Genomic DNA, 26,271 nt, shown 5'->3' with positions numbered 1-26,271 from the left:
GTGCTGTGATGGCCATTGTAAACAGTCCTATGTGAAAAACTCAGGTTTGATGAAGGAGAAAAATACAGTTGTTTACATCGTTATTAGTTATGTAAGGGGAAAAAACATAATGGATAAGGAAAACAAGCTCTGTTTATTCCCTTATAAATATCTTTGTTCTGTTTTCATGCATATATTTTTATTTTAGGGCAAGTCATTAAAACGTCCAGAAATATGTATGTCCTGACAGAATTCAGTAAGGCAGATTATAAGATTAAAATTATATGGGACAGTATCAAATCAGAGACAGGACAGACAGTCAGTGTACAAGATTCCATAACAATTAAACTAAAATGACAGTGTTTTGACTGAAATCAATTCACAAGTTGCAAGTACTTCTAACAAACAGTTTCTAAATGTCGCAGCAAATACAGGATTAAATGGCTCAGCTGAAGAAGTAAGAGAATATATTAACAATGCTATTTCGCAAAACTTTCATCAACTACAAGTAGTACCAACATCCTTCACTGAAATTAAAATATTATTAAACATTCTAAGGAAAACAAAAGCTCTTGTAGGTTGATGGAATTTCAAACAGAATTCTGAAAGGTTGTTCCAACTTAATAGTTGATGTCCTTAGTGAATGTATATGCAGTGCATCACTGCAACAGGGAATTCTTTCCAGAACAGTTAAAATATTCATTTATGATACCACTTCATAAGAAAGGTGACATGACAGACTTAAAAAAATTATCATCCAGTTTCCTTACTGACATCTTTTTCCAAAGTATTCGAAAAAATAATGTGCTCAAGAGTAGTCACAAACTTAAGTGGAAGCAATTTACTTAGCATATCACAGTTTGGATTCCAAAAAGGTTGCTTGACAGAACGCTATTTATAATTCACCCACTGAATAGTGCGAGCCTTAAATAACAATATATCGCCAGTTAACAATTTTTGTGATCTCTCCAAAGCGTTCGATTGTGTAGATCGTAATACTTTCTTAGAAAAACTCAAGTTTTATGTAAATAATGACTTTTCTCACAGCTAGTTTGAATCATACTTCACAAACAGAATGTATATGATTGGTTCGCTTTGATGGGCAATGAATCCACAACCTTTGGTATGAATGCACCATCACATTCGACCTCCTGCAGGAAACTCAAAGTAGCAAGCATGGAAGACATGGAACAGACTGAGGATAGGTGGCGCTAGGTGGGAGTATGGGTCAGTGGAGAGACTTGTCAAGATAGTCCATTCAGTTGTGATAAACTCTGTATCCAGATGGCGCAGTGGTTAATGCAACTGCCTAGTAAGCCAGAGATCCCAGGTTTAAATCCTGATCTGGCACACATTTTCACTAATCACCTCTGATTCCACATAAAGTACCGATACAGCTGACATCAATAGCTCCTTCCCTTTCCTTTCTCCTACCTCCAACTTCAATTTACATAGTATGTATCACAGCTGCAGATTCTGTGTCCAAAAGAGCAGACACTACACGTTAACAGAATGCTAAGGGTTGTGCTGAATAATTCTTACAAGGTTAGAAAGGTAGAAAATTTTGGTGACTGGGTTAAAAAAAATTACAAAGGAAGTCCCACAGAGTTCAATTTCGAGTCCACTCCTATTCCTGAATATGTGAATGATCTTCCACTTAACATTCAACAAGCAAGCAAAATTGGTACTTTTTGCAGATGATGCTAACGTTACAATAAATCCTATTAGAGACATAGCAACAGAAGAGTTAGTAAATGATATTTACCAAATAATTATTATTAAGTGGTTCCCCGAAAATGGACTCTACCTAAATTTTGAAACACTTCATGCAGTACTGTACAACAAACAGAGTCCTACCAGCAATTGATGTAGCACATGAATAGGAGTCAGAAAGAAGGGTAGACTGCTCCAAACTTTTGGGTTACATATTGATGGAAACTTGAACTGGAAGAAACGTACTACTGACATTCTCAAACAGTTGAGTTTAACTACTTTTCCCCTTCGTATAGTTGTTAATCTTACAAGCAAATATATCATCGTCCTGACATATTTTGGGTATTTCCACTCAATAGTGACCTACAGAGCAAATTTCTAGGGTAATTCATCCCTTAGAAAGAAAGTATTCATTGTGCAAAAGCGAAGAGAAAGAATAATATGCTGTGTTCACCCACGGACGTCATGTAAGTACCTCTTCAAGGAACTAGGCATTTTAACTGCACCATCACAATAAATACATTCACTAACTTAATTTGTCATAAATAAGTCATTACAATTTGAGAAGAATAGTGTTGTTCATATCAACAATAATAGTGGGAAAAATGGCCTTTATTCTTCAAATGGCTCTGAGCACTATGGGACTTAACATCTATGGTCATCAGTCCCCCAGAACTTAGAACTACTTAAACCTAACTAACCTAAGGACAGCACACAACACCGAGTCATCACGAGGCAGAGAAAATCCCTGACCCCTCTGGGAATCGAACCCAGGAACCCGGGCGTGGAAAATGGCCTTTATTAACCATTATTATAGCTGTCAGTGATTCAGAGAGGTGTTCAACATACAGCAATAAAAAATTTTGATCATTTGGCCAGTAACATAAGACATCTGATAGGTAGGAAGGCAAGTTTTAAATCTAATTTAAAATCATTTCTCCTGGATAACTCATTTCTACTTAGTTGCATGAGGAAGAATAAAATGATAGTGTGTTCATTACTGTTTGACTCTATCATGTATATGTATCCTGCAAACTGGCTCACTCCACATAATTTCGATAAAAGAATAATTCAGAATGACCTATGGAACATGCAACAACTTTATTCTCACTGGCAAATACATATCAATGTTGTGAAATGTTGTTTCACTTGTCAACACTGAGCCTCACAAAGTTGATCAACAATATACATTCTATTTTGGCCAGTAATAGACTTTATCTTTGCTAGTTTTTCAGTTCAGATCCTTCCTGCTGTCAGTAAGAGATAAAAATTTCAGACCTTTAGCTTAAGTAGTTTCTGAAATAATAGCAAGCGCTATTTGCAAAAAAAAAAAAAAAAAAAAAAAAGAAATTGTGTATCAAAAGTCCCACTTGAAAGTTGAAGTAAAGGAAAGCTCACTATTGAAGGAAGAGACAGCTTAAAACTATACAGCTTTGTAATATTTACCTTCTTGAGGATCAACTAGATGTAGACTTGTTCTATGCCTGAGGGAGTTGCTGCTTCTGCTGTATTTTTTACCACAATTTCTGCCTTGGAGACTCGCTGTCCATCCAGTTCCTCTGTGTTATCGCCAGACGTAATTCCAACTTGCTTCAGAACCCTTATTCTGCCTGTATTTCCATCACTGAATGTGACTACGGCATCATTGACCCCAGTCTTCAGTATCTTCAAGTCCACAAATAAGTTTTTTTGCACCCTGGCCCATACAACATTGTTGAAAGACTGATTTACATTTTGAGTTGTTCCTGTGAGGCATTTCTTCTGAATCTTTTTTAATGCATTAGTGTTCACTAGTTTCTTCTTGGAAGCACTTGCTACCGAAGAACTTTGTTCAGGGTTGGTTGCACTGCCTTTTAATTTTCGACAGTGCATGTTCTGAGAACTTGTTTCCCTTATTTCTTCTCTTCTTAAATATTCCCCTTGGTGGAGTCAAAATCCTCACCCTCTTTAAATTTATGAAGGTATTAGACACATGGTTTAAAAATAAAGCATACTACTCAATTGAAGAATATCTTGGAAGTAAATTGGAAGGAATATATAAACGATGAAATAATGTAAGTATTGTTAACTAAATGTGTAAAACTGTATAATTAATTCTTGAATGTAAACTATAGAATGATTATTACTGAAATCTTCTGATTAGTAAGAAGTTTATGTATTTATGTCTATATGTAAAATAATGAATAATGATGTATTTAAAATTACTAACACACACACACACACACACACACACACACACACACACACACACACACACACACACACACACACACATATATATATATATATATATATATATATATATATATATATGGGGTGTTACAAAAAGGTACAGCCAAACTTTCAGGAAACATTCCTCACACACAAATAAAGAAAATATGTTATGTGGGCATGTGTCCGGAAATGCTTAATTTCCATGTTAGAGCTCATTTTAGTTTCGTCAGTATGTATTGTACTTCCTCGATTCACCGCCAGTTGGCCCAATTGAAGGAAGGTTAATGTTGACTTCGGTGCTTGTGTTGACATACCACTCATTGCTCTACAGTACTAGCATCAAGCACATCAGTACGTAGCATCAACAGGTAAGTGTTCATCACGAACGTGGTTTTGAGACAGATATCCAGAACGAAGGTGTCCCGACAGGAAGACGTTCAAAGCAATTGATCGGCGTCTTAAGGAGCACGGAACATTCCAGCCTATGACTCGCGACTGGGGAAGGCCTAGAACGACGAGGACACCTGCAATGGACGAGGCAATTCTTCGTGCAGCTGACGATAACCCTAATTTCAACGTCAGAGAAGTTGCTGCTGTACAAGGTAACGTTGACCACGTCACTGTATGGAGAGTGCTACGGGAGAACCAGTTGTTTCCGTACCATGTACAGTGTGTGCAGGCACTATCAGCAGCTGATTGGCCTCCAAGGGTACACTTCTGCGAATGGTTCACCCAACAATGTGTCAATCCTCATTTCAGTGCAAATGTTCTCTTTACGGATGAGGCTTCATTCCAACGTGATCAAATTGTAAATTTTCACAATCAACATGTGTGGGCTGACGAGAATCCGCACGCAATTGTGCAATCACGTCATCAGCACAGATTTTCTGTGAACGTTTGGGCAGGCATTGTTGATGATGTCTTGATTGGGCCCCATGTTCTTCCACCTACGCTCAATGGAGCACGTTATCACAATTTCTTTTGGGATACTCTAACTGTGCTGCTAGAACATGTGCCTTTACAAGTACGACACAACATGTGGTTCATGCACGATGGAGCTCCTGCACATTTCAGTCGAAGTGTTCGTACGCTTCTCAACAACAGATTCGTTGACTGATGGATTGGTAGAGGCAGACCAATTCCATGGCCTCCACGCTCTCCTGACCTCAACCCTCACGACTTTCATTTATGGGGGCATTTGAAAGCTCTTTTCTACACAACCCCAGTACCAAATGTAGAGACTCTTCGTGCTCGTATTGTGGACGGCTGTGATACAATACGCGACATTTTGAACATTTCCTGTAACAAAGTGTTTGAAGTCACGCTAGTACGTTCTGTTGCTGTGTGTTTCCATTCCATGATTAATGTGATTTGAAGAGAAGTAATAAAATGAGCTCTAACATGGAAAGTAAGCGTTTCCGGACACATGTCCAAATAACATCTTTTCTTTCTTTGTGTGTGAGGAATGTTTCCTGAAAGTTTGGCCGTACCTTTTTGTAACACCCTGTATATATAATGTACTGGTATAATGTAAAAATTAGTAATAACTATACTTTTATGAATATGTAAAATGTATTTTGACGAAGGCAATTGCAAGGTGAACATGCTGAACAGCTAATAAATAAAGTTATAAACATATTAAATAGAGAAGTATAACTCAGTCACCAACAAGTCCAAATATATAAAATGATAGGTATAACATGCCTTACAAAAAGTGCATGATACCATGCGTTATACCACAAACAGGAACTGATATCACAGCAACTAAAGTAGCCAATCTATGCAGCTGGATGTTTACTATAAGGTAACATAAATCAGCGCCTTCTAGAGCAAACAATTCCCGTAATATTGTGTCGTACCTGAATACGTGTTCATGGAACCCGTAGAAATTACTTGGACAATAAATTATTTCAAAATAAATTACAGATACATAAAGTCATCCAAAATGAACGAAATGTCCATCAAATCTAAGAGAAAACTCCAAACAACAATTTTCCATAAAAAATAAAAATTAACATTTTATACCTTCATCACCATTTATGCTTCCCCTAAGAGAACTGACTTGCGTACACCTAGTGTTTATACGACTTGACGTGACGGTTCGTTGATGCGTCCGTGGTCGCGACCTTTAGATTTTGTTTTTGTAATAGTTCATCTCTGGCTTCTGTTACATCTTTGATGTAGCAGTGTATGCGATAATTTTGTGAGTGATGTATATTCAACTATTGGGCAACTAGGTTATTAGATAGATGAAATTAGTTGTTCAGGAGTGCTTGGCACCGGAAATATTAGACTTAGAATGATAATGCAGCCGCCGAAGAAGGTATTGCAAGCAATTATGTTACTCGAAGTGCCTGTATCCATAAATAAAATATTGGCCCCTTCAAACTACTGTTATTGTTATGTATTATAACTCTTGGTGTTTATTGATGGGCACGTGGATACAGCAATTAAAGTAGTTTACGTATGTCAGATGACTAACACCCCTCATTTACGGTAGGATAAAGTTAACTTACATTATGTTTCACTGTAAACCAAATATGTCATATCTGCATTTTGGGGTCTCGCTTTGCACTGTAAGCATCACTTCAGTTATAGTAGATATTGCTCCCTGCATTTCCCTCATTCTCATCACGCTAAACGCATGTTTACACTCGATGTTGACCGTTAGTTAAGTAACTTTGAATTCAGTACCAATTAATCCTCATTGGTTAAGTGAAATTGAATAACTATTGCACTGTAGCTTTGTCTGTTCATGAGACATAGTTTAAAATATATAGTCCCGTAGCATTCAGTTGTTTATAAACTGTTGTCTGTAGTAAGATTACAAATTTGGTTCCCTATTTTATGAGTGTATTTTTGTACCTACAGAAAAGAAGGAGCTCCAATGTTGTCACACCTTGTTGGTATTATGACAAAAAGGAGTTGCATAATACCCCGTCGATACAAGATGGTATTGACTATGATACAGAATGTCGCTACAGAAAGGAAGGTGCCCGTTTCATCATTGACACTGGAACAAAGATGGACCTTGGATATAATACAATGGCAACTGGAGTTGTTTACTTCCATCGATTCTATATGTTCCATTCCTTTCGGAATTTCCCACGATATGTGAGTGTATTTTAAAATTGCCTATTCTTTTGTATTATTTTAGTGTACAGGCATACTATGATTATGCAATAATATTTAACAATAGTGTAATCAAGGCAATCCACAGAATACTAACATTTTAGATTTTTTTACATATATAATATGCTGTTGGTGAATTCTTTTCGGGTTATCAGCCAAGTGGTGGCGTCATCTTGTTGCAACGTTTCAGCGAGTTTCACACCCATCATCTTCTGGCGAAGTCAGAAGATGATGGGTACGAAACTCATTGAAACGTTGCGACAAGACGACGCTACCACTCAGCTGATAACCCGAGAAGAATCCATCAGTGGAATACGCAGAGAAAGAGTGAAATCGCATATATATTTGCCGTGTTTTCAGTAAAAGTGTTTGCCTATGTGACTAACAGACTAATAGGTGGTAGGAAAATTTATTGCTGTAGGTCAACAGAAAGTGTTACTTTCTGCAGAGCTGTCAAATAGCTTTTTGTGTTATTTTCCAAAGAGTTATAATTTTTAAATGGAACAATAGTTGTTTCTAATGTGCACGTCAATCATTTAAACCAGCTGTGTACCTATCAATTTAAATCACATTCCTATAGTGTTTATTTTGGGAGCTACAACCCTTCAGAGTTTCAGGGGCAGATATCATACTCTGTATAATGCAGTGTGCCTTCTGAAGGTTGTGGACAAAATGTAATGTGCTGGTGTCACGGAGTGACAAACTTCCTTGATGCGCTGTTATCCTGCTGCATGTCGCCATCTACGGCTGTATACGCATCAGGTCGAACCACACAAACAAATTGGGTTGAGTGTGCCACGGTTACTGCCTTTGGATGAAAATGGCATACACATACTGTGAGTATGTTGATATGTTGCTGATGCTCGGCGAATGCCGACACACTGTCACTGAAGCAGCCGAGGCATATGCTGTGAGATACCTCAGGAGAAGAATTTGTGGCTGCTGTTAAATTCTTATATGCTGAACAACTGCTTTGGGAAACAGACAGCTTAGGAAGGTGCATCAGTAACAGATGAAGACCTGCAAGAAGTGAGGAGACAGAGGTGTTTGTTTTAAGTGCAATACACCATGATCTCCATGTCAGTTTACGAGACATTGCTGCATTCGCTGGTTTTAGCCTTACATCTGGTGGTGTATAGAACAGGGTGACAGGTACCGCCTGTCACTGTCCCAGGTGTTGCATGGGAACAATTTCAGTTGGAGAGCTACTTTCTGTGAATGTGCCATGTGTAATTTCACTCTGATTGCTTACAAGATATTATGTTCTTTGATGAGTGCAAGTTCGCAAATTATGGAGCAGTGAATTGTCATAGTAAGCACTACCAGGCCACAGACATTCCTTGGCGGGTACGACCTGTTGAACATCAGCGATCACCGTTCAAAGATATGGGAACTTAGAGTTCACACTGAGGCGTTCAGTCGTTTTTCCCTTGAACGATCTGCAAGTGGAACAGAGAGAGGGAAATACCAGGTGATCAAAAAGTCAGAATAAATTTGAAAACTTAATAAACCACGGAATAATGTAGACAGAGGGGTAAAAATTGACACACATACTTGGAATGACATGGGGTTTTGTTAGACGCGTGAAAGATCTCTTGAGCGTGTCGTTTGGTGATGGTCGTGTGCTCAGCCACCACTTTCGTCATGCTTGGCCTCCCAGGTCCCCAGACCTCAGTCCGTGCGATTATTGGCTTTGGGGTTACCTGAAGTCGCAAGTGTATCGTGATCGACAGACATCTCTAGGGATGCTGAAAGACAACATCCGACGCCAATGCCTCACCATAGCTCCGGACATGCTTAACAGTGCTGTTCACAACATTATTCCTCGACTACAGCTATAGTTGAGGAATGATGGTGGACATATTGAGCATTTCCTGTAAAGGACATCATCTTTGCTTTGTCTGTCTTTGTTATGCTAATTATTGCTATTCTGATCAGATGAAGCGCCATCTGTCGGACATTTTTTTGAACGTTTGTATTTTTTTGGTTCTAATAAAACCCTATGTCATTCCAAGCATGTGTGTAAATTTGTACCTCTCTATCTACATTAATCCGTGATTTATTCAGTTTTCAAATTTATACTGACTTTTTGATCATCCGGTATGACTTTGGCATGAATAGTGCCGTCCGCCACACAATGCTTGGTGGCTTGCGGAGTATATATGTATATGTAGTATGTTGGTGGTCTATTAATGTATGGTGTGGAATCCTTGGGGATGAAACCATCGGTCCACACTACTTCACAGGTACGTTGTCAGGTGAGATGTACTAGACTTCTATAGTTGACAGTTTGGGTGCTTCCCTTGAACATGTGTGTCTAGACATCAGAATCCGAATGTGGATACAGTACAATGGTCACAGTCCATTACCGTGCGCGTTATTTTGGAAGAACTGAACAACAGATTCCCTGGAATATGGTTGGTGTGCCGTGGTCCTCATGAATGGCTTGCACAGTCATCCGATTTAACACCAGTAGATTTTTTTTGTGAGGATATCTAATGAATTGTTTGTCACTGAGTCCACAGCCCCAGGTGATCTAAAACGGCGTGTCATGCCACCAGCAGTGTTACATCTTGTCCACAGATCCTTTAGAAGGCACATTGTTTTTTGCATTCAGGAACATGGATACATATTTGGACAACTGATTTTAATCAACATTTCACTGAAAATGAAATGTTGTGTGGCTAGGGCTTCCGTCGGGTAGGCCGGTCACCTGGTGCAAGTCTTTTGAGTTTACGCCACGTGTGCCGATGATGATGATGATGATGATGATGATGATGATGATGATGATGATGATATGATGATGATATGATGATGATGATTAGGACAACACAACACCCAGTCCCTGAGCCAGGAATTGTACCCGGACCTCTTGGCATGCCAGTCCGTCGTGCTGACCACTCAACTGTCGAGGTGGACAACATTCCACTGCCAGAACATCAATCACCATACAGTCACGTATTAGGTACAGTGTCTGGTATCTGCCCCTGTAAAATTGAAGGGTTGTAGCTCCCAAACTAAATGTTATAGGAATGTGGTTTAAATTAATTTATGCGCAACTGGTTTAAATGATTCCAGTACACAATAGAAACTACTATTGTTCCATTTAAAAATTGTATCTCTGCTGTAACTCTCCAGAAAATAAAACAATGAATTATGTTCATAGCTCTTCAGAAAATGTTTCTTATGTTGATCTGCTCATATAAATTTTCCATCACCTATTAGTTTGTAAGTTACAGAGGCAAACACTTTTACTGAAACACCGTGTGACAAGCAACTAGCAGTGTTGGTACTTTCTCTTGATTTCGATAGTATTGTTGTAAGTCTCACTGATAAGTTGTCAGCATTCCATGATAAGACAAGCAACTAGCACAGGAGTGTCTCCACAACATTAAAGATAGGTAATTGTATGGTTAAATTTGTAAACTATGTAGTAGACTTAAAATTTAAATGAGAAGTCACACAGTGGTAGCAAAACTGTCAAAGGAATAAGAAGTAACAGAAAAATGTGACACAATTTCACATTGATTTTGAAAACGTGTGAAGAAATAATTTGTAAAACTGAGATTCTTTGAGGAAGCTGGTGCAGTTTGAGAAAGAACTATTCTCGAGGCTTGGAAGCTAAAGACTGCAAAGTTATGTGTTGCATGTGTAGGCACACAAAGCATGTTTGGTGAAAATGGGTACAATATGTATGACACTTGTGAATGTATGCATTTCAGTCAGAAACAACCATCACCAAATATGTCTAAAATCATGAAGAATCTGTGGAAAGTACTCTTCAGTATGAACTCTCAGTAGCAAAAAGGCGTGTTTGAAACGCACCTTTTCACCACTGTTCACTACTAAGACTTCATTGAACGTTGAAGATGAGTTAAATACACTTGTGTCCAAAATTAAAGCAACAAACTGCTATTTTCCTGTCCTGTGTCTAATTCACGATATAATCACACAAACTGTCGACAGATGTCTGTAGGATCTTGTTCTGTACAGAAGATAGCATTCAGGTCAACAGACAACCATGCCAATTACAACATTAGGGCACCTATCAAACGGGGTAGTGTTTGCCAAGTAGTCCCATGTACACAGTCGCTGTGTGTGCAGTAACAGGTGGGTCAGTATGGCACAGAGAAGACGCATACCAGACTATCTGTATTGGAGGGCCATAAGAAGAGTCTAAGCATGATGTTTGCAAACTGATGTTGTTTCTTAGGCCGGTATTACACTATCAAATTTCTGTGTCAAAGATGTGATCAAAAATTCCGCCAAATATATTTGACAAAGATCTTTGCTGTAGCGCTAGAAAGGGTATTACACTGTCATCATATTTTTCGTCAAAGTTCAAGATGGCTGACAACAACAACTTGTTATTAACCGCAGCAGTTGCATGTACCACAATTGCACTGTGTGCACATGCGGAAGAGAAGCGGGGGAAAAAAGGAAACATACCTGGGTGAAGCCATGGGTTTTATGATGACACAATAAAAGCATTCAACAAAACTTGTTACGTGAGCTTATAGTGGAGGACGTCAAGTCGTACACCAATTGCTTAAGAATGGATGAGCATGCATTTCTGTATGTGCTCAATGAAGTGTATCCTCATATCACAAAGCACAATATTCACTTAAGAACTGCTACATCTGCAGAAGACAGGCTCACTGTAACACTCAGATTCCTTGCTACAGGAGAGGGTTAGGTTAGATTAGGTTAGTTCAGGTCTCCAATCTTCGTAATCAATTTTTGTATTTAGCGTGCGTCACGTTGTAAAGCGACTCATCAGCTTCATACATCTCTCTTAATTTTGTAGTTGTCGGCACACACCAATTGTATTTAGCGGCAATGTTTATAAAAACACTACAGACGACAGAATGCAGCGATGCTAGCGCTCCATGTGGTAACATGTCACATTGCAGTGAACAGAAGACAAGCGACTTCTTTGATCAAATCTACAGCGAGGCTCTAGATTTGATCAAATATTGGGCGACATTTGACAAAGTTCCCTATTACACCATCAAATATCTTTAACAAAGATATTTGACAAAGAAATTTGATAGTGTAATACTGGCCTTAGATGTGGCAAAGTGCACAGAAGGCTTCGGCAGAATGACTTTTATTATTGGAGACCTGCTGTATATGAACCTATTACACTTCCTCACATAAGAGAACATCTAGAGTGGAGTTGCCAACGTGCCACCTGGGTGACCAAACAGTGGGCCAATGTTCTTTTCACAGATGAGTCCTGATTTTGTCTGGAGAGTGATTCTTGACAGATTTGCATCTGGAGGGTATGTGAAACATGATTTCGGAACCCAAACATTGTGGGGAGAGATCGATATTGAGGAAGATCCCTGATGGTGTGGGAAGGGACCACTCGAACATGTCTTCATGAAATTGTATGGGTGAATTGGCAAGGTGTAACTGATGCCATGTATTGTGATGAGATCTTGGGACTACATGTGTGGTTGTTGGGAGGTGCTGTGGGCCCAGACTTCGTATTGATGGATGATAATGCTCGACCTCATAGAGCACAGGTAGTTGACATTTTTCTTGGGAAAGGAAGACATTGCATGCATGGCGTGACCTGCTTGCTCTCCCAATTTGAATCATGTAGAGCATGTCTGGAATGCACTAGGGAGACAGGTTGCATCACATCAGGATTCACCAACCACTCTCAAAGACTTGTGAGCAGCTCTGCAGGAAGAATGGGCATTATTGCCTCAACACAAGATTGTTGACATTCACAGCATGCCCTGTTGTCATTAGGCTTGTATTGCTGCCAGAGGTGGTCACACCCCACACCGGGCACGTTAAACAGTTGTCAGAATGTGTGCGCAGATACGTGTTGAAAAAACAAAAAATGTTTTTATGTACCGTTATGCGGTTGGTTTTTTACGTTCTGTATTCTTTACATTGTTTGTACTTTCCCTTTGCCTGTTTATATTGTTTTGTGACAAATTAAAACACAACCTTGGAAAATTTCCGTTTCTTGCTTTAATTTTGGACACCATTTTATGACTGAAATATGAAACACAAATTTGTGCTCAGTGACAGTAGGCCAAGAAAATCATTCAGATTACATAGTGATCTACAGTTTTTCTTAGGGACAAATAAGATTCCAACTGTGGATTTGGATGAATTTAGCTCTGACTCACTTTTATCAGTCTCATCAGATGCTGCAGTAGTTTGTGTGAAAGTGCCCATTACGTAAACAAGTACAGCAAGTAAAACAAAAATATTAATAAATAATATAAACTCACTAAGTTACTATATTACTGGACATTTAGCGAAGGGAAGTGGCAAGTAGTGAACTGTGATTTCAATGTAATAGGTATCACAAAGTCCAGTGCCCTTCTCAAGGAAGTACTGAAAGGCAGTGAGAAGACGAATAGTTTATTAAATGGAATTTTTGCAGTACGGAAAATTACTGTTCGAATCTTATCACATAGCTGTAAAAGAGCTCACTGCATGCAACTATTTGAAGACTTATGTGCACTTACTTCAGTTGACCTATACATAAATAAATGTGTGTTGATGACGAACTGAAATTGGATATCAGCAAACGAGTAGTGATAACCTTAGTTAAAACACAACTGTGTGTTCCTCATTATATGAGTAGAAAAAGGGAGAACAATTAATACTTGGACATGTGAGCCACTTTGATGTCATTCTTTACATTTATGCTTTTTCCGTGAATACAACGTTTCGCAATGATGTGGAATGTCAGTTCAACACAAGTTTTCTTTGCACAATATATGTCACTACTTCATATCCAAAAGAGTTGTCATTCAGAAATTTTTTAATTTGTTTTGTAAATGTTGGTTAGTACCTGCCAGACTTTTAATACTACTTGGGAATTGACCAAAGATTTGTGTGGCAGTGTAATCACCCCTTTCTGTGCCAACGTCAGATTTAACTCAAGATAGTGAAGGACATCCTCTCTTTTAGTAGTTATGCACTTCGCTATTATTTTTGAATTGGAATGGGTTATTAATAACAAATTTCATAAGTGAATATATGTATTGCGAAGGTACTGTAAATATCAAGAGTTCCTTAAATAAACGTCTGCAGGCCGATCGTGGGTGGGCTCCAGATATTGTTCTGATTACATGCTTTTGTGGAATGAATACTTTTTCTCTTGATGATGAATTATCCCAAACTATGTCATATGAAAGAAGTGAATGAAAATGGGCACAGTAGGCTAATTTACTGATATTTTTGTCACCAACATTTGAAATAACCCTAATAGCATAAGTAGCTGAACTACTTTCACCAGATCATCAATGTGTTTCTTCCAATTCAATATCTCATCAATGTGCGCGCACGCGCGCGCACACACACACATACACACACACACACACACACACACACACACACACACACACCTAGAAAATTTTGAATATTTTGCCTTAGTAACAGAATTCTGTTCAAAGTCTCTATTTATCAATGATGTTATGCCATTTACTATACAGAATTGTACGTACTGTGTTTTCTCAAAATTTAGAGAGAGTCCATTTGCAAAGAACAACTTAATAATTATCTGAAAGACATTCCTTACAATTTTCTCAGCTGATTCTTGTATGTTGGGTGTACAGGGTGTTTCAAAAATGACCGGTATATTTGAAACGGCAATAAAAACTAAACGAGCAGCGATAGAAATACACCGTTTGTTGCAATATGCTTGGGACAACAGTACATTTTCAGGCAGACAAACTTTCGAAATTACAGTAGTTACAATTTTCAACAACAGATGGCGCTGCAGTCTGGGAAACTCTATAGTATGATATTTTCCACATATCCACCATGTGTAGCAATAATATGGCGTAGTCTCTGAATGAAATTACCCGAAACATTTGACAACGTGTCTGGCGGAATGGCTTCACATGCAGATGAGATGTACTGCTTCAGCTGTTCAATTGTTTCTGGATTCTGGCGGTACACCTGGTCTTTCGAGTGTCCCCACAGAAAGAAGCCACAGGGGTTCATGTCCGGCGAATAGGGAGGCCAATCCACGCCGCCTCCTGTATGTTTCGGATAGCCCAAAGCAATCACACGATCATCGAAATATTCATTCAGGACATTAAAGACGTCGGCCGTGCGATGTGGCCGGGCACCATCTTGCATAAACCACGAGGTGTTCACAGTGGCGTCTAAGGCAGTTTGTACCGCCACAAATTCACGAAGAATGTCCAGATAGCATGATGCGGTAATCGTTTCGGATCTGAAAAATGGGCCAATGATTCCTTTGGAAGAAATGGCGGCCCAGACCAGTACTTTTTGAGGATGCAGGGACGATGGGACTGCAACATGGGGCTTTTCGGTTCCCCATATACGCCAGTTCTGTTTATTGACGAAGCCGTCCAGGTAAAAATAAGCTTCGTCAGTAAACCAAATGCTGCCCACATGCATATCGCCGTCATCAATCCTGTGCACTATATCGTTAGCGAATGTCTCTCGTGCAGCAATGGTAGCGGCGCTGACGGGTTGCCGCGTTTGAATTTTGTATGGATAGAGGTGTAAACTCTGGCGCATGAGACGATACGTGGACGTTGGCGTCATTTGGACCGCAGCTGCAACACGGCGAACGGAAACCTGAGGCCGCTGTTGGATCACCTGCTGCACTAGCTGCGCGTTGCCCTCTGTGGTTGCCGTACGCGGTCGCCCTACCTTTCCAGCACGTTCATCCGTCACGTTCCCAGTCCGTTGAAATTTTTCAAACAGATCCTTTATTGTATCGCTTTTTGGTCCTTTGGTTACATTAAACCTCCGTTGAAAACTTCGTCTTGTTGCAACAACACTGTGTTCTAGGCGGTGGAATTCCAACACCAGAAAAATCCTCTGTTCTAAGGAATAAACCATGTTGTCTACAGCACACTTGCACGTTGTGAACAGCACACGCTTACAGCAGAAAGACGACGTACAGAATGGCGCACCCACAGACTGTGTTGTCTTCTATATCTTTCACATCACTTGCAGCGCCATCTGTTGTTGAAAATTGTAACTACTGTAATTTCGAAAGTTTGTCTGCCTGAAAATGTAATGTTGTCCCAAGCATATTGCAACAAACGGTGTGTATTTCTATCGCTGCTCGTTTAGTTTTTATTGCTGTTTCAAATATACCGGTCATTTTTGAAACACCCTGTAATTACAATGCTTGTATCAGCAGAAAAAACTAGCTTAGCATCTATATTCAAGAAGAGTGACAAATTGTTAACGTATATTAAGAACAATATGGGACCCAAGACTGAACCCTGTGGACACAATTCTTGATTCGTACCCAGTTAGAGGACTCTGCTGATTTTTGCAGACTATTTTTACTGTTAATTTCAACTTCTGCATTCTTCCAGTTTAGTATGAATTAAAACATTTGTGCACTGTCCCACTCATACCCCAATACTTAAGCTTATCTAGAAGAATTTCATGATTCACAGTCAAGTCTTTGAGAGAGATTACAAAATATCCCAATGGGTGATGTTCAGTTATTCAGAGCATTTAATATTTGATCAGTGAAAGCAGATATAGCATATTCTGTTGAAATGCATTTCTGAAGACCAAATTGAAATTTTGTTAGTACTTCATATTTACAAAAATGTCTTCTACATCATACTCCGCAAGCCACCTAATGGTGTGTGGCCGAGAGTACTTTCAGTACCACTATCTGATCCCTCCAACGCCATTCCAGTCGCAAATAGTGCGTGGGAAGAATGATTGTCGGTAAGCCTCTCTATTGGCTCTAATTTCTCGAATTTTCTCCTTGTGATCAGTACGTGTGATTTATATGGAGGGAATTATGTTGTCTGACTCCTCCTGAAAAGTGCTGTCACAAAATTTCAATAGTAAATCTCTCTGTGATGCACAACGTCTCTCTTGTGACATCTGCCAGTGGAGTTTGTTTAGTATCTCCATAACACACTCTCGCCAGCTAAACGATCCTGTGACAAAACGTGCCGCTCTTGTTGTGTCTTCTCTATCTCCTCTATCAGTCCTACCTGATAGGGATCCCAGATGATGAACAATACTCGAGAATAGGGTGAACAAGTGCCTTATAAGTCACTTCTTTTGTGGATGAGTTGCATTTCCTTAAGATTCTTCCGATGAATCTGAGTCTTGTCTGCCTTTCTCACTATCTGTTTTATATAAAACTTTTGAATACAGTACTCTTTCAAAAATTTAGGATAAAGCTGTCGCATATTTCAGTCTGTCTTGAAAAATAACCTTTTTTAGTGAACTACTACATATATTGCTGAGAATCCTACTTACCTGTTGGGAACATGTTTTTAGCATTCTGTGGGACATGTCGTCAATTCCATGTGTGCATTAGCTTTTGAGTGAATTTATTTTTTTTCTTAATTTCAGTAGGAGAAGTGGGTTGAATTTGTTTTAGCAAATTACATAGGTATTGCCTCTTCCATATACTGCCTTGAGTTTTCTAATGAATAACTGGATCCTATTTTCTCTACAACACTTAAAAATGATTATTAAAAAAGTATCTACTTCTTACTTTTTGTTAACAAGCTTTTCATTGAGTGTGATAGAAATAGTCTTCCTGTACTCTTGGTTGCCCTGGTTCCCTTTTAACAATATTCCACATTGTTTTAATTTTACTATCAGAGTTGCTAATTTCAGACATAATGCCTGTACTTCTGGATTTTTAATAACTTTTCTTAATACAATGCAGTAGTTTTTATAATGTTCCACTGTTTCTAGATCATTACTCCTCCTAGCTGTAAGATAAATTTCCCTTTCCTGTTTACATTTATCCCTTAGTAAGTCATGGCTTTTCAGGTGGTTTCTTACAATTATATTGCATTGTTTTCTTAGGGAAACTGTTTTCAACTATACTCACAAAGCTATCATGAAATAGGTTAAATTTTAAATTAGCATCAAGTTCCCAGTCCAACTGTTGCAAGCTTTCCTTAAAATTTGCAGTTTTAAAATTGTTAATTTAACACACTATTTAGGAGGACTGTTTTGGATTAAAGTATGGAGCTATGTCATATACTGTAACTAGCTGTGCATCATGATTAGATCAGACCATTATTAACAGGAAAAGTTTTTCTTTGATTAAATTATATCATGGCGTATAAATACATTATCTATCAGTGTGCTGCTTTCCTGTACCACCCAAGTAGGAAAATCAATAACTGACATCAAACTGAAAGAACCAAATAATACTTAAAGGTCAAGCTTTCTATCAAACTCTTCCAGAAAATCTACATTGAAATCCCCACAAACAGTAATTTGCTTCCCTCTGTGTGACAGATAGCACAACAAAAACTCCCAAGTTTTTCAAAAACAGCTGAAAATTTCCCAGTGGGGCCTATACACAGCTACAATTATAAAAGTACCATTATTTATTTTAAGCTCACATGCGCATGATTATATACGTTGCTCTAAACAAAAATTTTTAGTGTCTAAATTTTTCACACTATGATAAATTGTAACATTATGGCAACTACTCCTCTTTCCATAATGTGTCTACTTACATATGCTGAAAGCTTACATCCATCTACATTATCTTTTCCATATCTGTGACTACATGATGATCAGACAGCATAGTACATCTGTTCCACCCTCAGTTTCTAAATCTGCTAAACAAACAAGAAGCTCATCTATGTTTTTTGATCCCGTGATATTCTGATGCAATATATTAACATTATTTTTCTCTGTGTTTTTATGAGAATCTTGTGACATACTAATATTATTTTTCACTGTAATTTTATGAGAATCTCGTGATATTTTAATGTCTCTAGTACTTGCCTGAGTGAGCTTCCCATTAAGCTTAATTTTATTCAGTTTTGATAATTGGACACTGAACTTAGCCTAAAAAAGTACTCCCATGAGTGCACTGCACTGCCTAGATACATAAAGAGGTTGGAGAGGGTAACAGCTGTTAGAGTTAAAAACATTTCTTGTTGAGAAGTGTTTCTACAGTGTAATTGAATATGTTAGCTTGCACAGATACTAGGCCCCTGCTTACCATTGAGTACTTCGTAATCTGTTATGAGGTGCACCATTTATGCTGTGTCGGCAATGGCAAACCACCTCTGCTGGGACCTTGCCCAGTATGGTGGTGCAGGTCTCCCGCATCATCCCCTACGCTCCTCAGAGTATGGGACCTCATAATCATCTGTCTTTACACAAAAATGTTTCTGCTGTTGGTTTCCTCTTTTCTCTGTTCCAGGTGTAGTGTTAACAGGTGTTCATATGTTTGAATTGCTCTATGAAATTTTCGCTCTGCAGTGGAGTGTGCACTGCAGTTTTCTTATAGATTAAAAGTGTGTGCTCGACAGACTCTCGAACTCGGAACCTTTGCCCTTCGCGGGCAAGTACTCTACCAACTGAACTACTCAAGCATAACTAATTACCCTATAGGAAGGTGGGAAACGAAGTATTGCTGGAAGTAAAGCTGTGAGGACAGGTCATAAGCCCTGCTTGGGTAGCTCAGTCAATAGGGCATCTGCCTGCAAAAGGCAAAGGTCCCGAGTTACAAGTCTTGGTTTGACATACAGTTTTAATCTGCCAGGAAGTTTCATATCAGCACACACTCTGCTGCAGGATGAAAATTTCATTCTGGAAACCTCCCCCAGGCTGGAACTAAGCCATGTCTCTGCAATCACCTTTCTTCCAGGAGTGCTAGTCTTGCAAGTTCCATAGTAGAGCTTCTGTGGAGTTTGGAAGGTAGGAAACGTACTGGTGGAAATAAAGCCGTGAGGACATGTCTTGAGTCGTGCTTCCTGCCTATTGTTTCCCAATCCTACACTTCCTTGTACATGTTCGTATACAGGGTGTTTCACAATTCGTGTTACACACCTCTAGAGGTTGTAGAGGGGACTTTGTAGATAAAGTTTTACATGAGAACCCATGTTCAGAAATGTCATCCAATAATGTTACAGAATGTCAGAGTTATAGGTGCTGGTGTCTGTTAATGTACATAAATACAGGGTGATTCCATGATGTTACAAACTTTCTAGGATGATGGAGAAGAATAAATTTAAGGGTTGTTTCACCGGAAACGAGTGAATCAAAAGTTATAAGCAAAAACCGTTCTAATACCTCTGACAGTGGAATACATGTATTGGTACTGTTGTTGCTAAGTTTGTAGGATGCACAACTTTCAGAAACAAGGAAAAATGTCCAGTAAACATGGGTTCTAAAATGCATACCTGAGGAGCTGTGAGCACTTGTTCACCTTCGCTACTGTTTGAAACACATCTCTGTTGAACAAGTGCTTGTAGCTCTTAAGATATGCATTTTAGAGCCCATGTGTATTGGACATTTTTTCGTATTTTGTTCATACTACCACCCCTGAAAGTCACCTACCATACAATGTTAGCAACAACACTACCAGTACATGTATTCCACTATCGGAGGTATCGGAATGGTTTTCACTTGTAACTTTAGACTTGTTTGTTTCTGGTACAAGGACCCTTACTTCAAATTGATGCATTTATCCATCTCCATCATCCTAGAAAGTTTGTAACATCATTACGGAATCCCGTTATATATACATACATTTTACAATTGCCACTGCCTATAACTTTGATGCTCTGTAGTGTCGTTGGATGATGTTTCGGCACATAGGTTCGTGTGTAAAACTTGATCTATGAAGTCCTATCTACAACCTCTAGTAGTCTGTAACATGAATTGTGAAACACACTTTATATCAGCACCACAGTCTCCTAGGATTAGGCATTTGACCTGTTCCACCTCAGAATTGCTATCATCATCTCTCTAAAGGATGTCCCAACATTTCTCTTTCCTATTGGGTTGAATAGTGTTGCAGCTTTAGTAGTTATCCTATTATCAGACATATGTTAGACATTGTCTTTCCAGTTCAGTATTTATCTTTCAATCATATTTGAGATAGGTTCTACATTTAGTTAATGACCAATACCAATGTTTTTGTAATCCAATATCCTGCTACAAAACAAAGGAACTTTATCTTTAATGATACATTTGGTTGTAATTAATCTATAATTAAGAGTCCAACATTTGCTACCACACAGCAGCTTTGTAAAGCATAGTTACTTTTTCTTTCTGTACATTACATATCAATGTACATTCTATGATTCCACAGAAATTCTGAGTATGACCAGTTTTAGCTCTATGACCTGGAAAATTTAAAATTGCACCCTAGATGTTTAAACAGACTTAATAATTAAATTATTTGTACACCTATCTTGGCTCTTATGGTTTCAAATCCTTGAAATCCTATTACTTCTGCTTTATCTGTCTGTATTCTCATTCCTTTGTTTAGCTGCAATTGACTCAACTTATGTAGTGAAATTTGAACCTTTTCTTCAGTTTCTCCTATTATAAGCTGATCATCAGCAAATAGCAGCACAATAAAATTTAAATTATCAATTCTTAATGTTTCTTTTAATGTAATCAACCATTTATGAAGTCATCAATATAAACATTAAAAAGAGTGAATGACAGTGGTCAACCAAGTCTGACTCCTTGATTAATATCAGTCCTTACAGTACAGGTCCTTATTTTATAATTTATGTATAATGTCTGAATTGTAGGGGTGAGATGTGCTAGAACTTCCATTTGCTTTTGCAATCTCAGTGTTTATGTTTATATATGAATCCACTAGTACTCTATGTATCAGACTTATTATATACTGTTGTGCCAAATGCTCAAAGGAGAAACACTTACTAATTTAAGTTTATGCTTGGAATGGTATATTTAACTATAGCTTCATCAATTTATTTGTTTTCAGTTGTTTTTTCATTGGCTGATTTCAGTTTTTGTCCTTGCCCAAAAACCCTAAATTTCTACAGATGTCCCATTAGTGATGTATTGTTTTTCATTATTTCAAAGAGCTTTGTTGTTGGAAGTTCTGTTGTTGTTGTTGTTGTTACCTTAGTTATGGTTGAGTAGAATTCGGACACTATATTGTTTCAGTCGGGCATGAACGTAAGAAAACGAAACCTTAAACCATCAGAGAGGAGTGGAGTGAAGTGGGGAACAAATGTAGTCTCCCTCTCTTGGTGTCAGCCTGCGTCAGTGTTCTGTGCTCATATGAAAGCAGAATCAGACGTGCAGTGGTCATAGGGATTGCCAATCCCTGGTGGTGTTGTCAGGGTCCTACTTGAAACCCTTCATGGACGAGGGTTAGACTCTTCATTCATTTCAAAATAATCAAACGAGCAATGAACAACACAAAGAAAACCAGAGTACTCAAAGTATTCAGTTGTACTACAGTGCAATTGACGTAAACATGGTATCTTAAACAACTGTAGTTCAAAACTCTCCACCTAAAGCTGCCATGTTTATCTCTCCTTGAATTTAGTCTCAGATTTCAGGTGCAGCTTAGATTCGGGAAAAATTTTTTTCCTCGATTTCGAGTCTCATTTGTCAGGTGCGGCTTAAATTCGAGTAAATATGATAAACAATGGAAAATCCAGGATAGTGTATTAAAAATTAATTATACATTAAAGTATAATGTATTTCTGATCTGTGTGATATTTTCCAAAATGTGTGTATTTTTTGTTTCATTTATTGTTTCATTTATTGTGCTATTGGTCATGAATTAGTACATATTATCACAGCTAATTATTGCTCTTGCTTTAGGTCACTGCGTGTTGTTGCCTATTCCTAGCTGGTAAAGTTGAAGAAACACCAAAAAAATGTAAGGATATAATAAAAACAGCAAGAACTCTTCTGACTGACCAGAAATTTTTGACATTTGGGGATGATCCAAAGGTAAGAATGTTAGCTTCATGGCATTATTACTGATAGTTATTGTTATACTCTAGTGGTTAACAGCACACAATGTCCAGTTAATGAAGAATTTTTTATTCATTATTGGCATTTCAGTGTTATCTTTCACTCAGACTAAAAACTAGTATAACATTTATATGCCAAAATTTTAAACCTGGCAGTTTTTTAAAGTGTTGAATATAAACTGGAATTCATTGTAGGAAATAATGAAGACTATAGGTTATATGGCTGTCATGTTGTGTATTTGCCTTTTACGCCATTTGCAACTGCACTTACTTGTTTTGTAATGGAATGTTCAGTGTATAAGGATCTAAATAATTTGAGACTTTTCCCTTCATATTTACAGGTCTCCATTAATATAATTTTTCTATTATTTTACCATAACCATATTAATAAGGATCATCATGAAAAAACAGTAACTTTATCATTATTTTATCAGATTATTTCTTAAAAGGTAACAATGGTATCTTCTGCAGCACTCATACCTGCCCTATTAGAAAACAAATGCTTCTCCACTGGCAAAACTGTAGTAGAACTGGATGCTCTATCTGTATTTAAAGGGTCCATTAAAAGTTTTTCCTGGTACCAGGTTTAACTGGCCATTAAAAGAGAGAGAGAGACTTTGAACAAGATTTTCAATGTATTGGTACTTCTTTGTTAAATGTTAACCACCGATTCTGTACTAGTCTGAAGTTACATTTTCAAAATTCATATGCAATCCACTCTCAGTAGTCAGTTTATGGTATCCACCTTAACTTGCTACCAAAAAATTTAAAAACAGATTGTCTGTGAAACAAAGTGCTTGTTCTGTATTGCACAAATTGTTGATCATTCGAAATACACAGTTCTCAGTTACAATTCTTATAACATGTGACAGGAAGTGCAAAATGGCTAAGCAGGGATGGCTAGAGGACAAATGTAAGGATGTAGAGGCTTGTCTCACTAGGGGTAAGATAGATACTGCCTACAGGAAAATTAAAGAGACCTTTGGAGAGAAGAGAACCACTTGTATGAATATCAAGAGCTCAGATGGCAACCCAGTTCTAAGCAAAGAAGGGAAAGCAGAAAGGTGGAAGGAGTATATAGAGGGTTTATACAAGAGCGATGTACTTGAGGACAATATTATGGAAATGGAAGAGGATGTAGATAAAGATGAAATGGGGGTTAAGATACTGTGTGAAGAGTTTGACAGAGCACTGAAAGACCTGAGTCGAAACAAGGCCCCGGGAGTAGACAACATTCCATTAGAACTACTGATGGCCTTGGGAGAGCCAGTCATGACAAAACTCTACCATTTGGTGAGCAAGATGTATGAGACAGGCGAAATACCCACAGACTTCAAGAAGAATATAATAATTCCAATCCCAAAGAAAGCAGGTGTTGACAGATGTGAAAATTACCGAACTATCAGTTTAATAAGTCACAGCTGCAAAATACTAACGCGAATTCTGTACAGCCAAATGGAAAAACTGGTAGAAGCGGACCTCGGGAAGATCAGTTTGGATTCCGTAGAAATGTTGGAACACGTGAGGCAATACTAACCTTACGACTTATCTTAGAAGAAAGATTAAGAAAAGGCAAACCTACGTTTCTAGCATTTGTAGACTTAGAGAAAGCTTTTGACAACGTTAACTGGAGTACTCTCTTTCAAATTCTGAAGGTGGCAGGGGTAAAATACAAGGAGCGAAAGGCTATTTACAATTTGTACAGAAACCAGAAGGCAGTTATAAGAGTCGAGGGACATGAAAGGGAAGCAGTGGTTGGGAAAGGAGTGAGACAGGGTTGTAGCCTCTCCCCGATGTTATTCAATCTATATATTGAGCAAGCAGTAAAGGAAACAAAAGAAAAATTCGGAGTAGGTATTAAAATTCATGGAGAAGAAGTAAAAACTTTGAGGTTCGCCGATGACATTGTAATTCTGTCAGAGACAGCAAAGGACTTGGAAGAGCAGTTGAACGGAATGGACAGTGTCTTGAAAGGAGGATATAAGATGAACATCAACAAAAGCAAAACGAGGATAATGGAATGTAGTCAAATTAATTCGGGTGATGCTGAGGGGATTAGATTAGGAAATGAGACACTTAAAGTAGTAAAGGAGTTTTGCTATTTAGGGAGTAAAATAACTGATGATGGTCGAAGTAGAGAGGATATAAAATGTAGACTGGCAATGGCAAGGAAAGCATTTCTGAAGAAGAGAAATTTGTCAACATCGAGTATAGATTTAAGTGTCAGGAAGTCGTTTCTGAAAGTATTTGTATGGAGTGTAGCAATGTATGGAAGTGAAACATGGACGATAAATAGTTTGGACATGAAGAGAATAGAAGTTTTCGAAATGTGGTGCTACAGAAGAATGCTGAAGATAAGGTGGGTAGATCACGTAACTAATGAGGAGGTATTGAATAGGATTAGGGAGAAGAGAAGTTTGTGGCACAACTTGACTAGAAGAAGGGATCGGTTGGTAGGACATGTTCTGAGGCATCAAGGGATCACAAATTTAGCATTGGAGGGCAGCGTGGAGGGTAAAAATCGTAGAGGGAGACCAAGAGATCAATACACTAAGCAGATTCAGTAGGATGTAGGTTGCAGTAGGTACTGGGAGATGAAGAAGCTTGCACAGGATAGAGTAGCATGGAGAGCTGCATCAAACCAGTCTCAGGACTGAAGACCACAACAACAACCATGCAGATGTTAGCTATTCAAAAAGCTAAACCACACAAAAAATCCAGAATTTGCACAACTGGTTCTATCATTCACCAATTAAAACTTTATGGCACTCCATTGTCTTTGTAAAGCTGTAGTACTGCAGAATTAAAGCGTCTTTTCAGAGCTTACGTAAATGTGTCGGATTGTGATGCTACCTGAGTCCCGAATGTATTCAACTCCACAAAGCAGTCTCTTAGTCCCAAAATTATGTATGAATCTTTCCTCTTATGATTCACAGAGAAACATCATAACCAACCACCTTGCTGTTCTAAACCACATTATCCTGCATCTTTTACTTTTGCTGAAACAATTTATTAAATGAAAGTTTCAGAAAATGCACACATAGCAAAATAATCCTCTCTTTAAAGAACTGAATTATCGCATGTTTCTTGTTTCTGCAGTATCATAAACTGGAAAAATTGCACAACAAATTTTCCTTGAGCATGTGACAACTCTTTGAAATTCTGAAGGCAGCAGGGGTAAAATACAAGGAGCGAAAGGCTATTTACAACTTTTACAGAAACCAGGTGGCAGTTATAATAGTCAAGGGGCATGAAAGGGAAGCAGTGGTTGAGACAGGGTTGTAACCTGTCCCTGATGTTCTTCAATCTGTACATTGCACAAGCAGTAAAGGAAACCAAAGAAAAATTAAGAGTAAGAATTAAAGTTCAGGGAGAAGAAATAAAAACTTTGAAATGAGATGTGTCGATGACATTGTAATTTCATCAGAGACAGCAAAGGACTGATGTGAATGATATTGTAGTGCAGGTGATCATTTATCATCATTGATATCATTGGCAA

At 38.2% G+C, this 26,271-nt stretch overlaps 1 protein-coding gene across 1 annotated transcript in view; it reads left to right on the top strand.

Annotated features, from left to right (window-relative positions):
• Positions 1-6,082: 6,082 nt before the first annotated feature.
• Positions 6,083-26,271, top strand: part of LOC126195060 (cyclin-K) — a 76,845-nt gene continuing 56,656 nt past the window's right edge. The window contains exons 1-3 of the mRNA XM_049933507.1: positions 6,083-6,229; positions 6,778-7,020; positions 22,618-22,749. Coding sequence (XP_049789464.1) covers positions 6,206-6,229; positions 6,778-7,020; positions 22,618-22,749 — 399 coding nt within the window. The 5' untranslated portion in view covers positions 6,083-6,205. The remainder of the gene's footprint in view (positions 6,230-6,777; positions 7,021-22,617; positions 22,750-26,271) is intronic.

Source organism: Schistocerca nitens, chromosome 7 (assembly GCF_023898315.1).
Source record: "Schistocerca nitens isolate TAMUIC-IGC-003100 chromosome 7, iqSchNite1.1, whole genome shotgun sequence".
NCBI classification, from domain to species: domain Eukaryota; kingdom Metazoa; phylum Arthropoda; class Insecta; order Orthoptera; family Acrididae; genus Schistocerca; species Schistocerca nitens.
The sequence above is the reverse complement of the archived record's forward strand: the minus strand, read 5'-3'. Positions and strand labels throughout refer to the sequence as shown.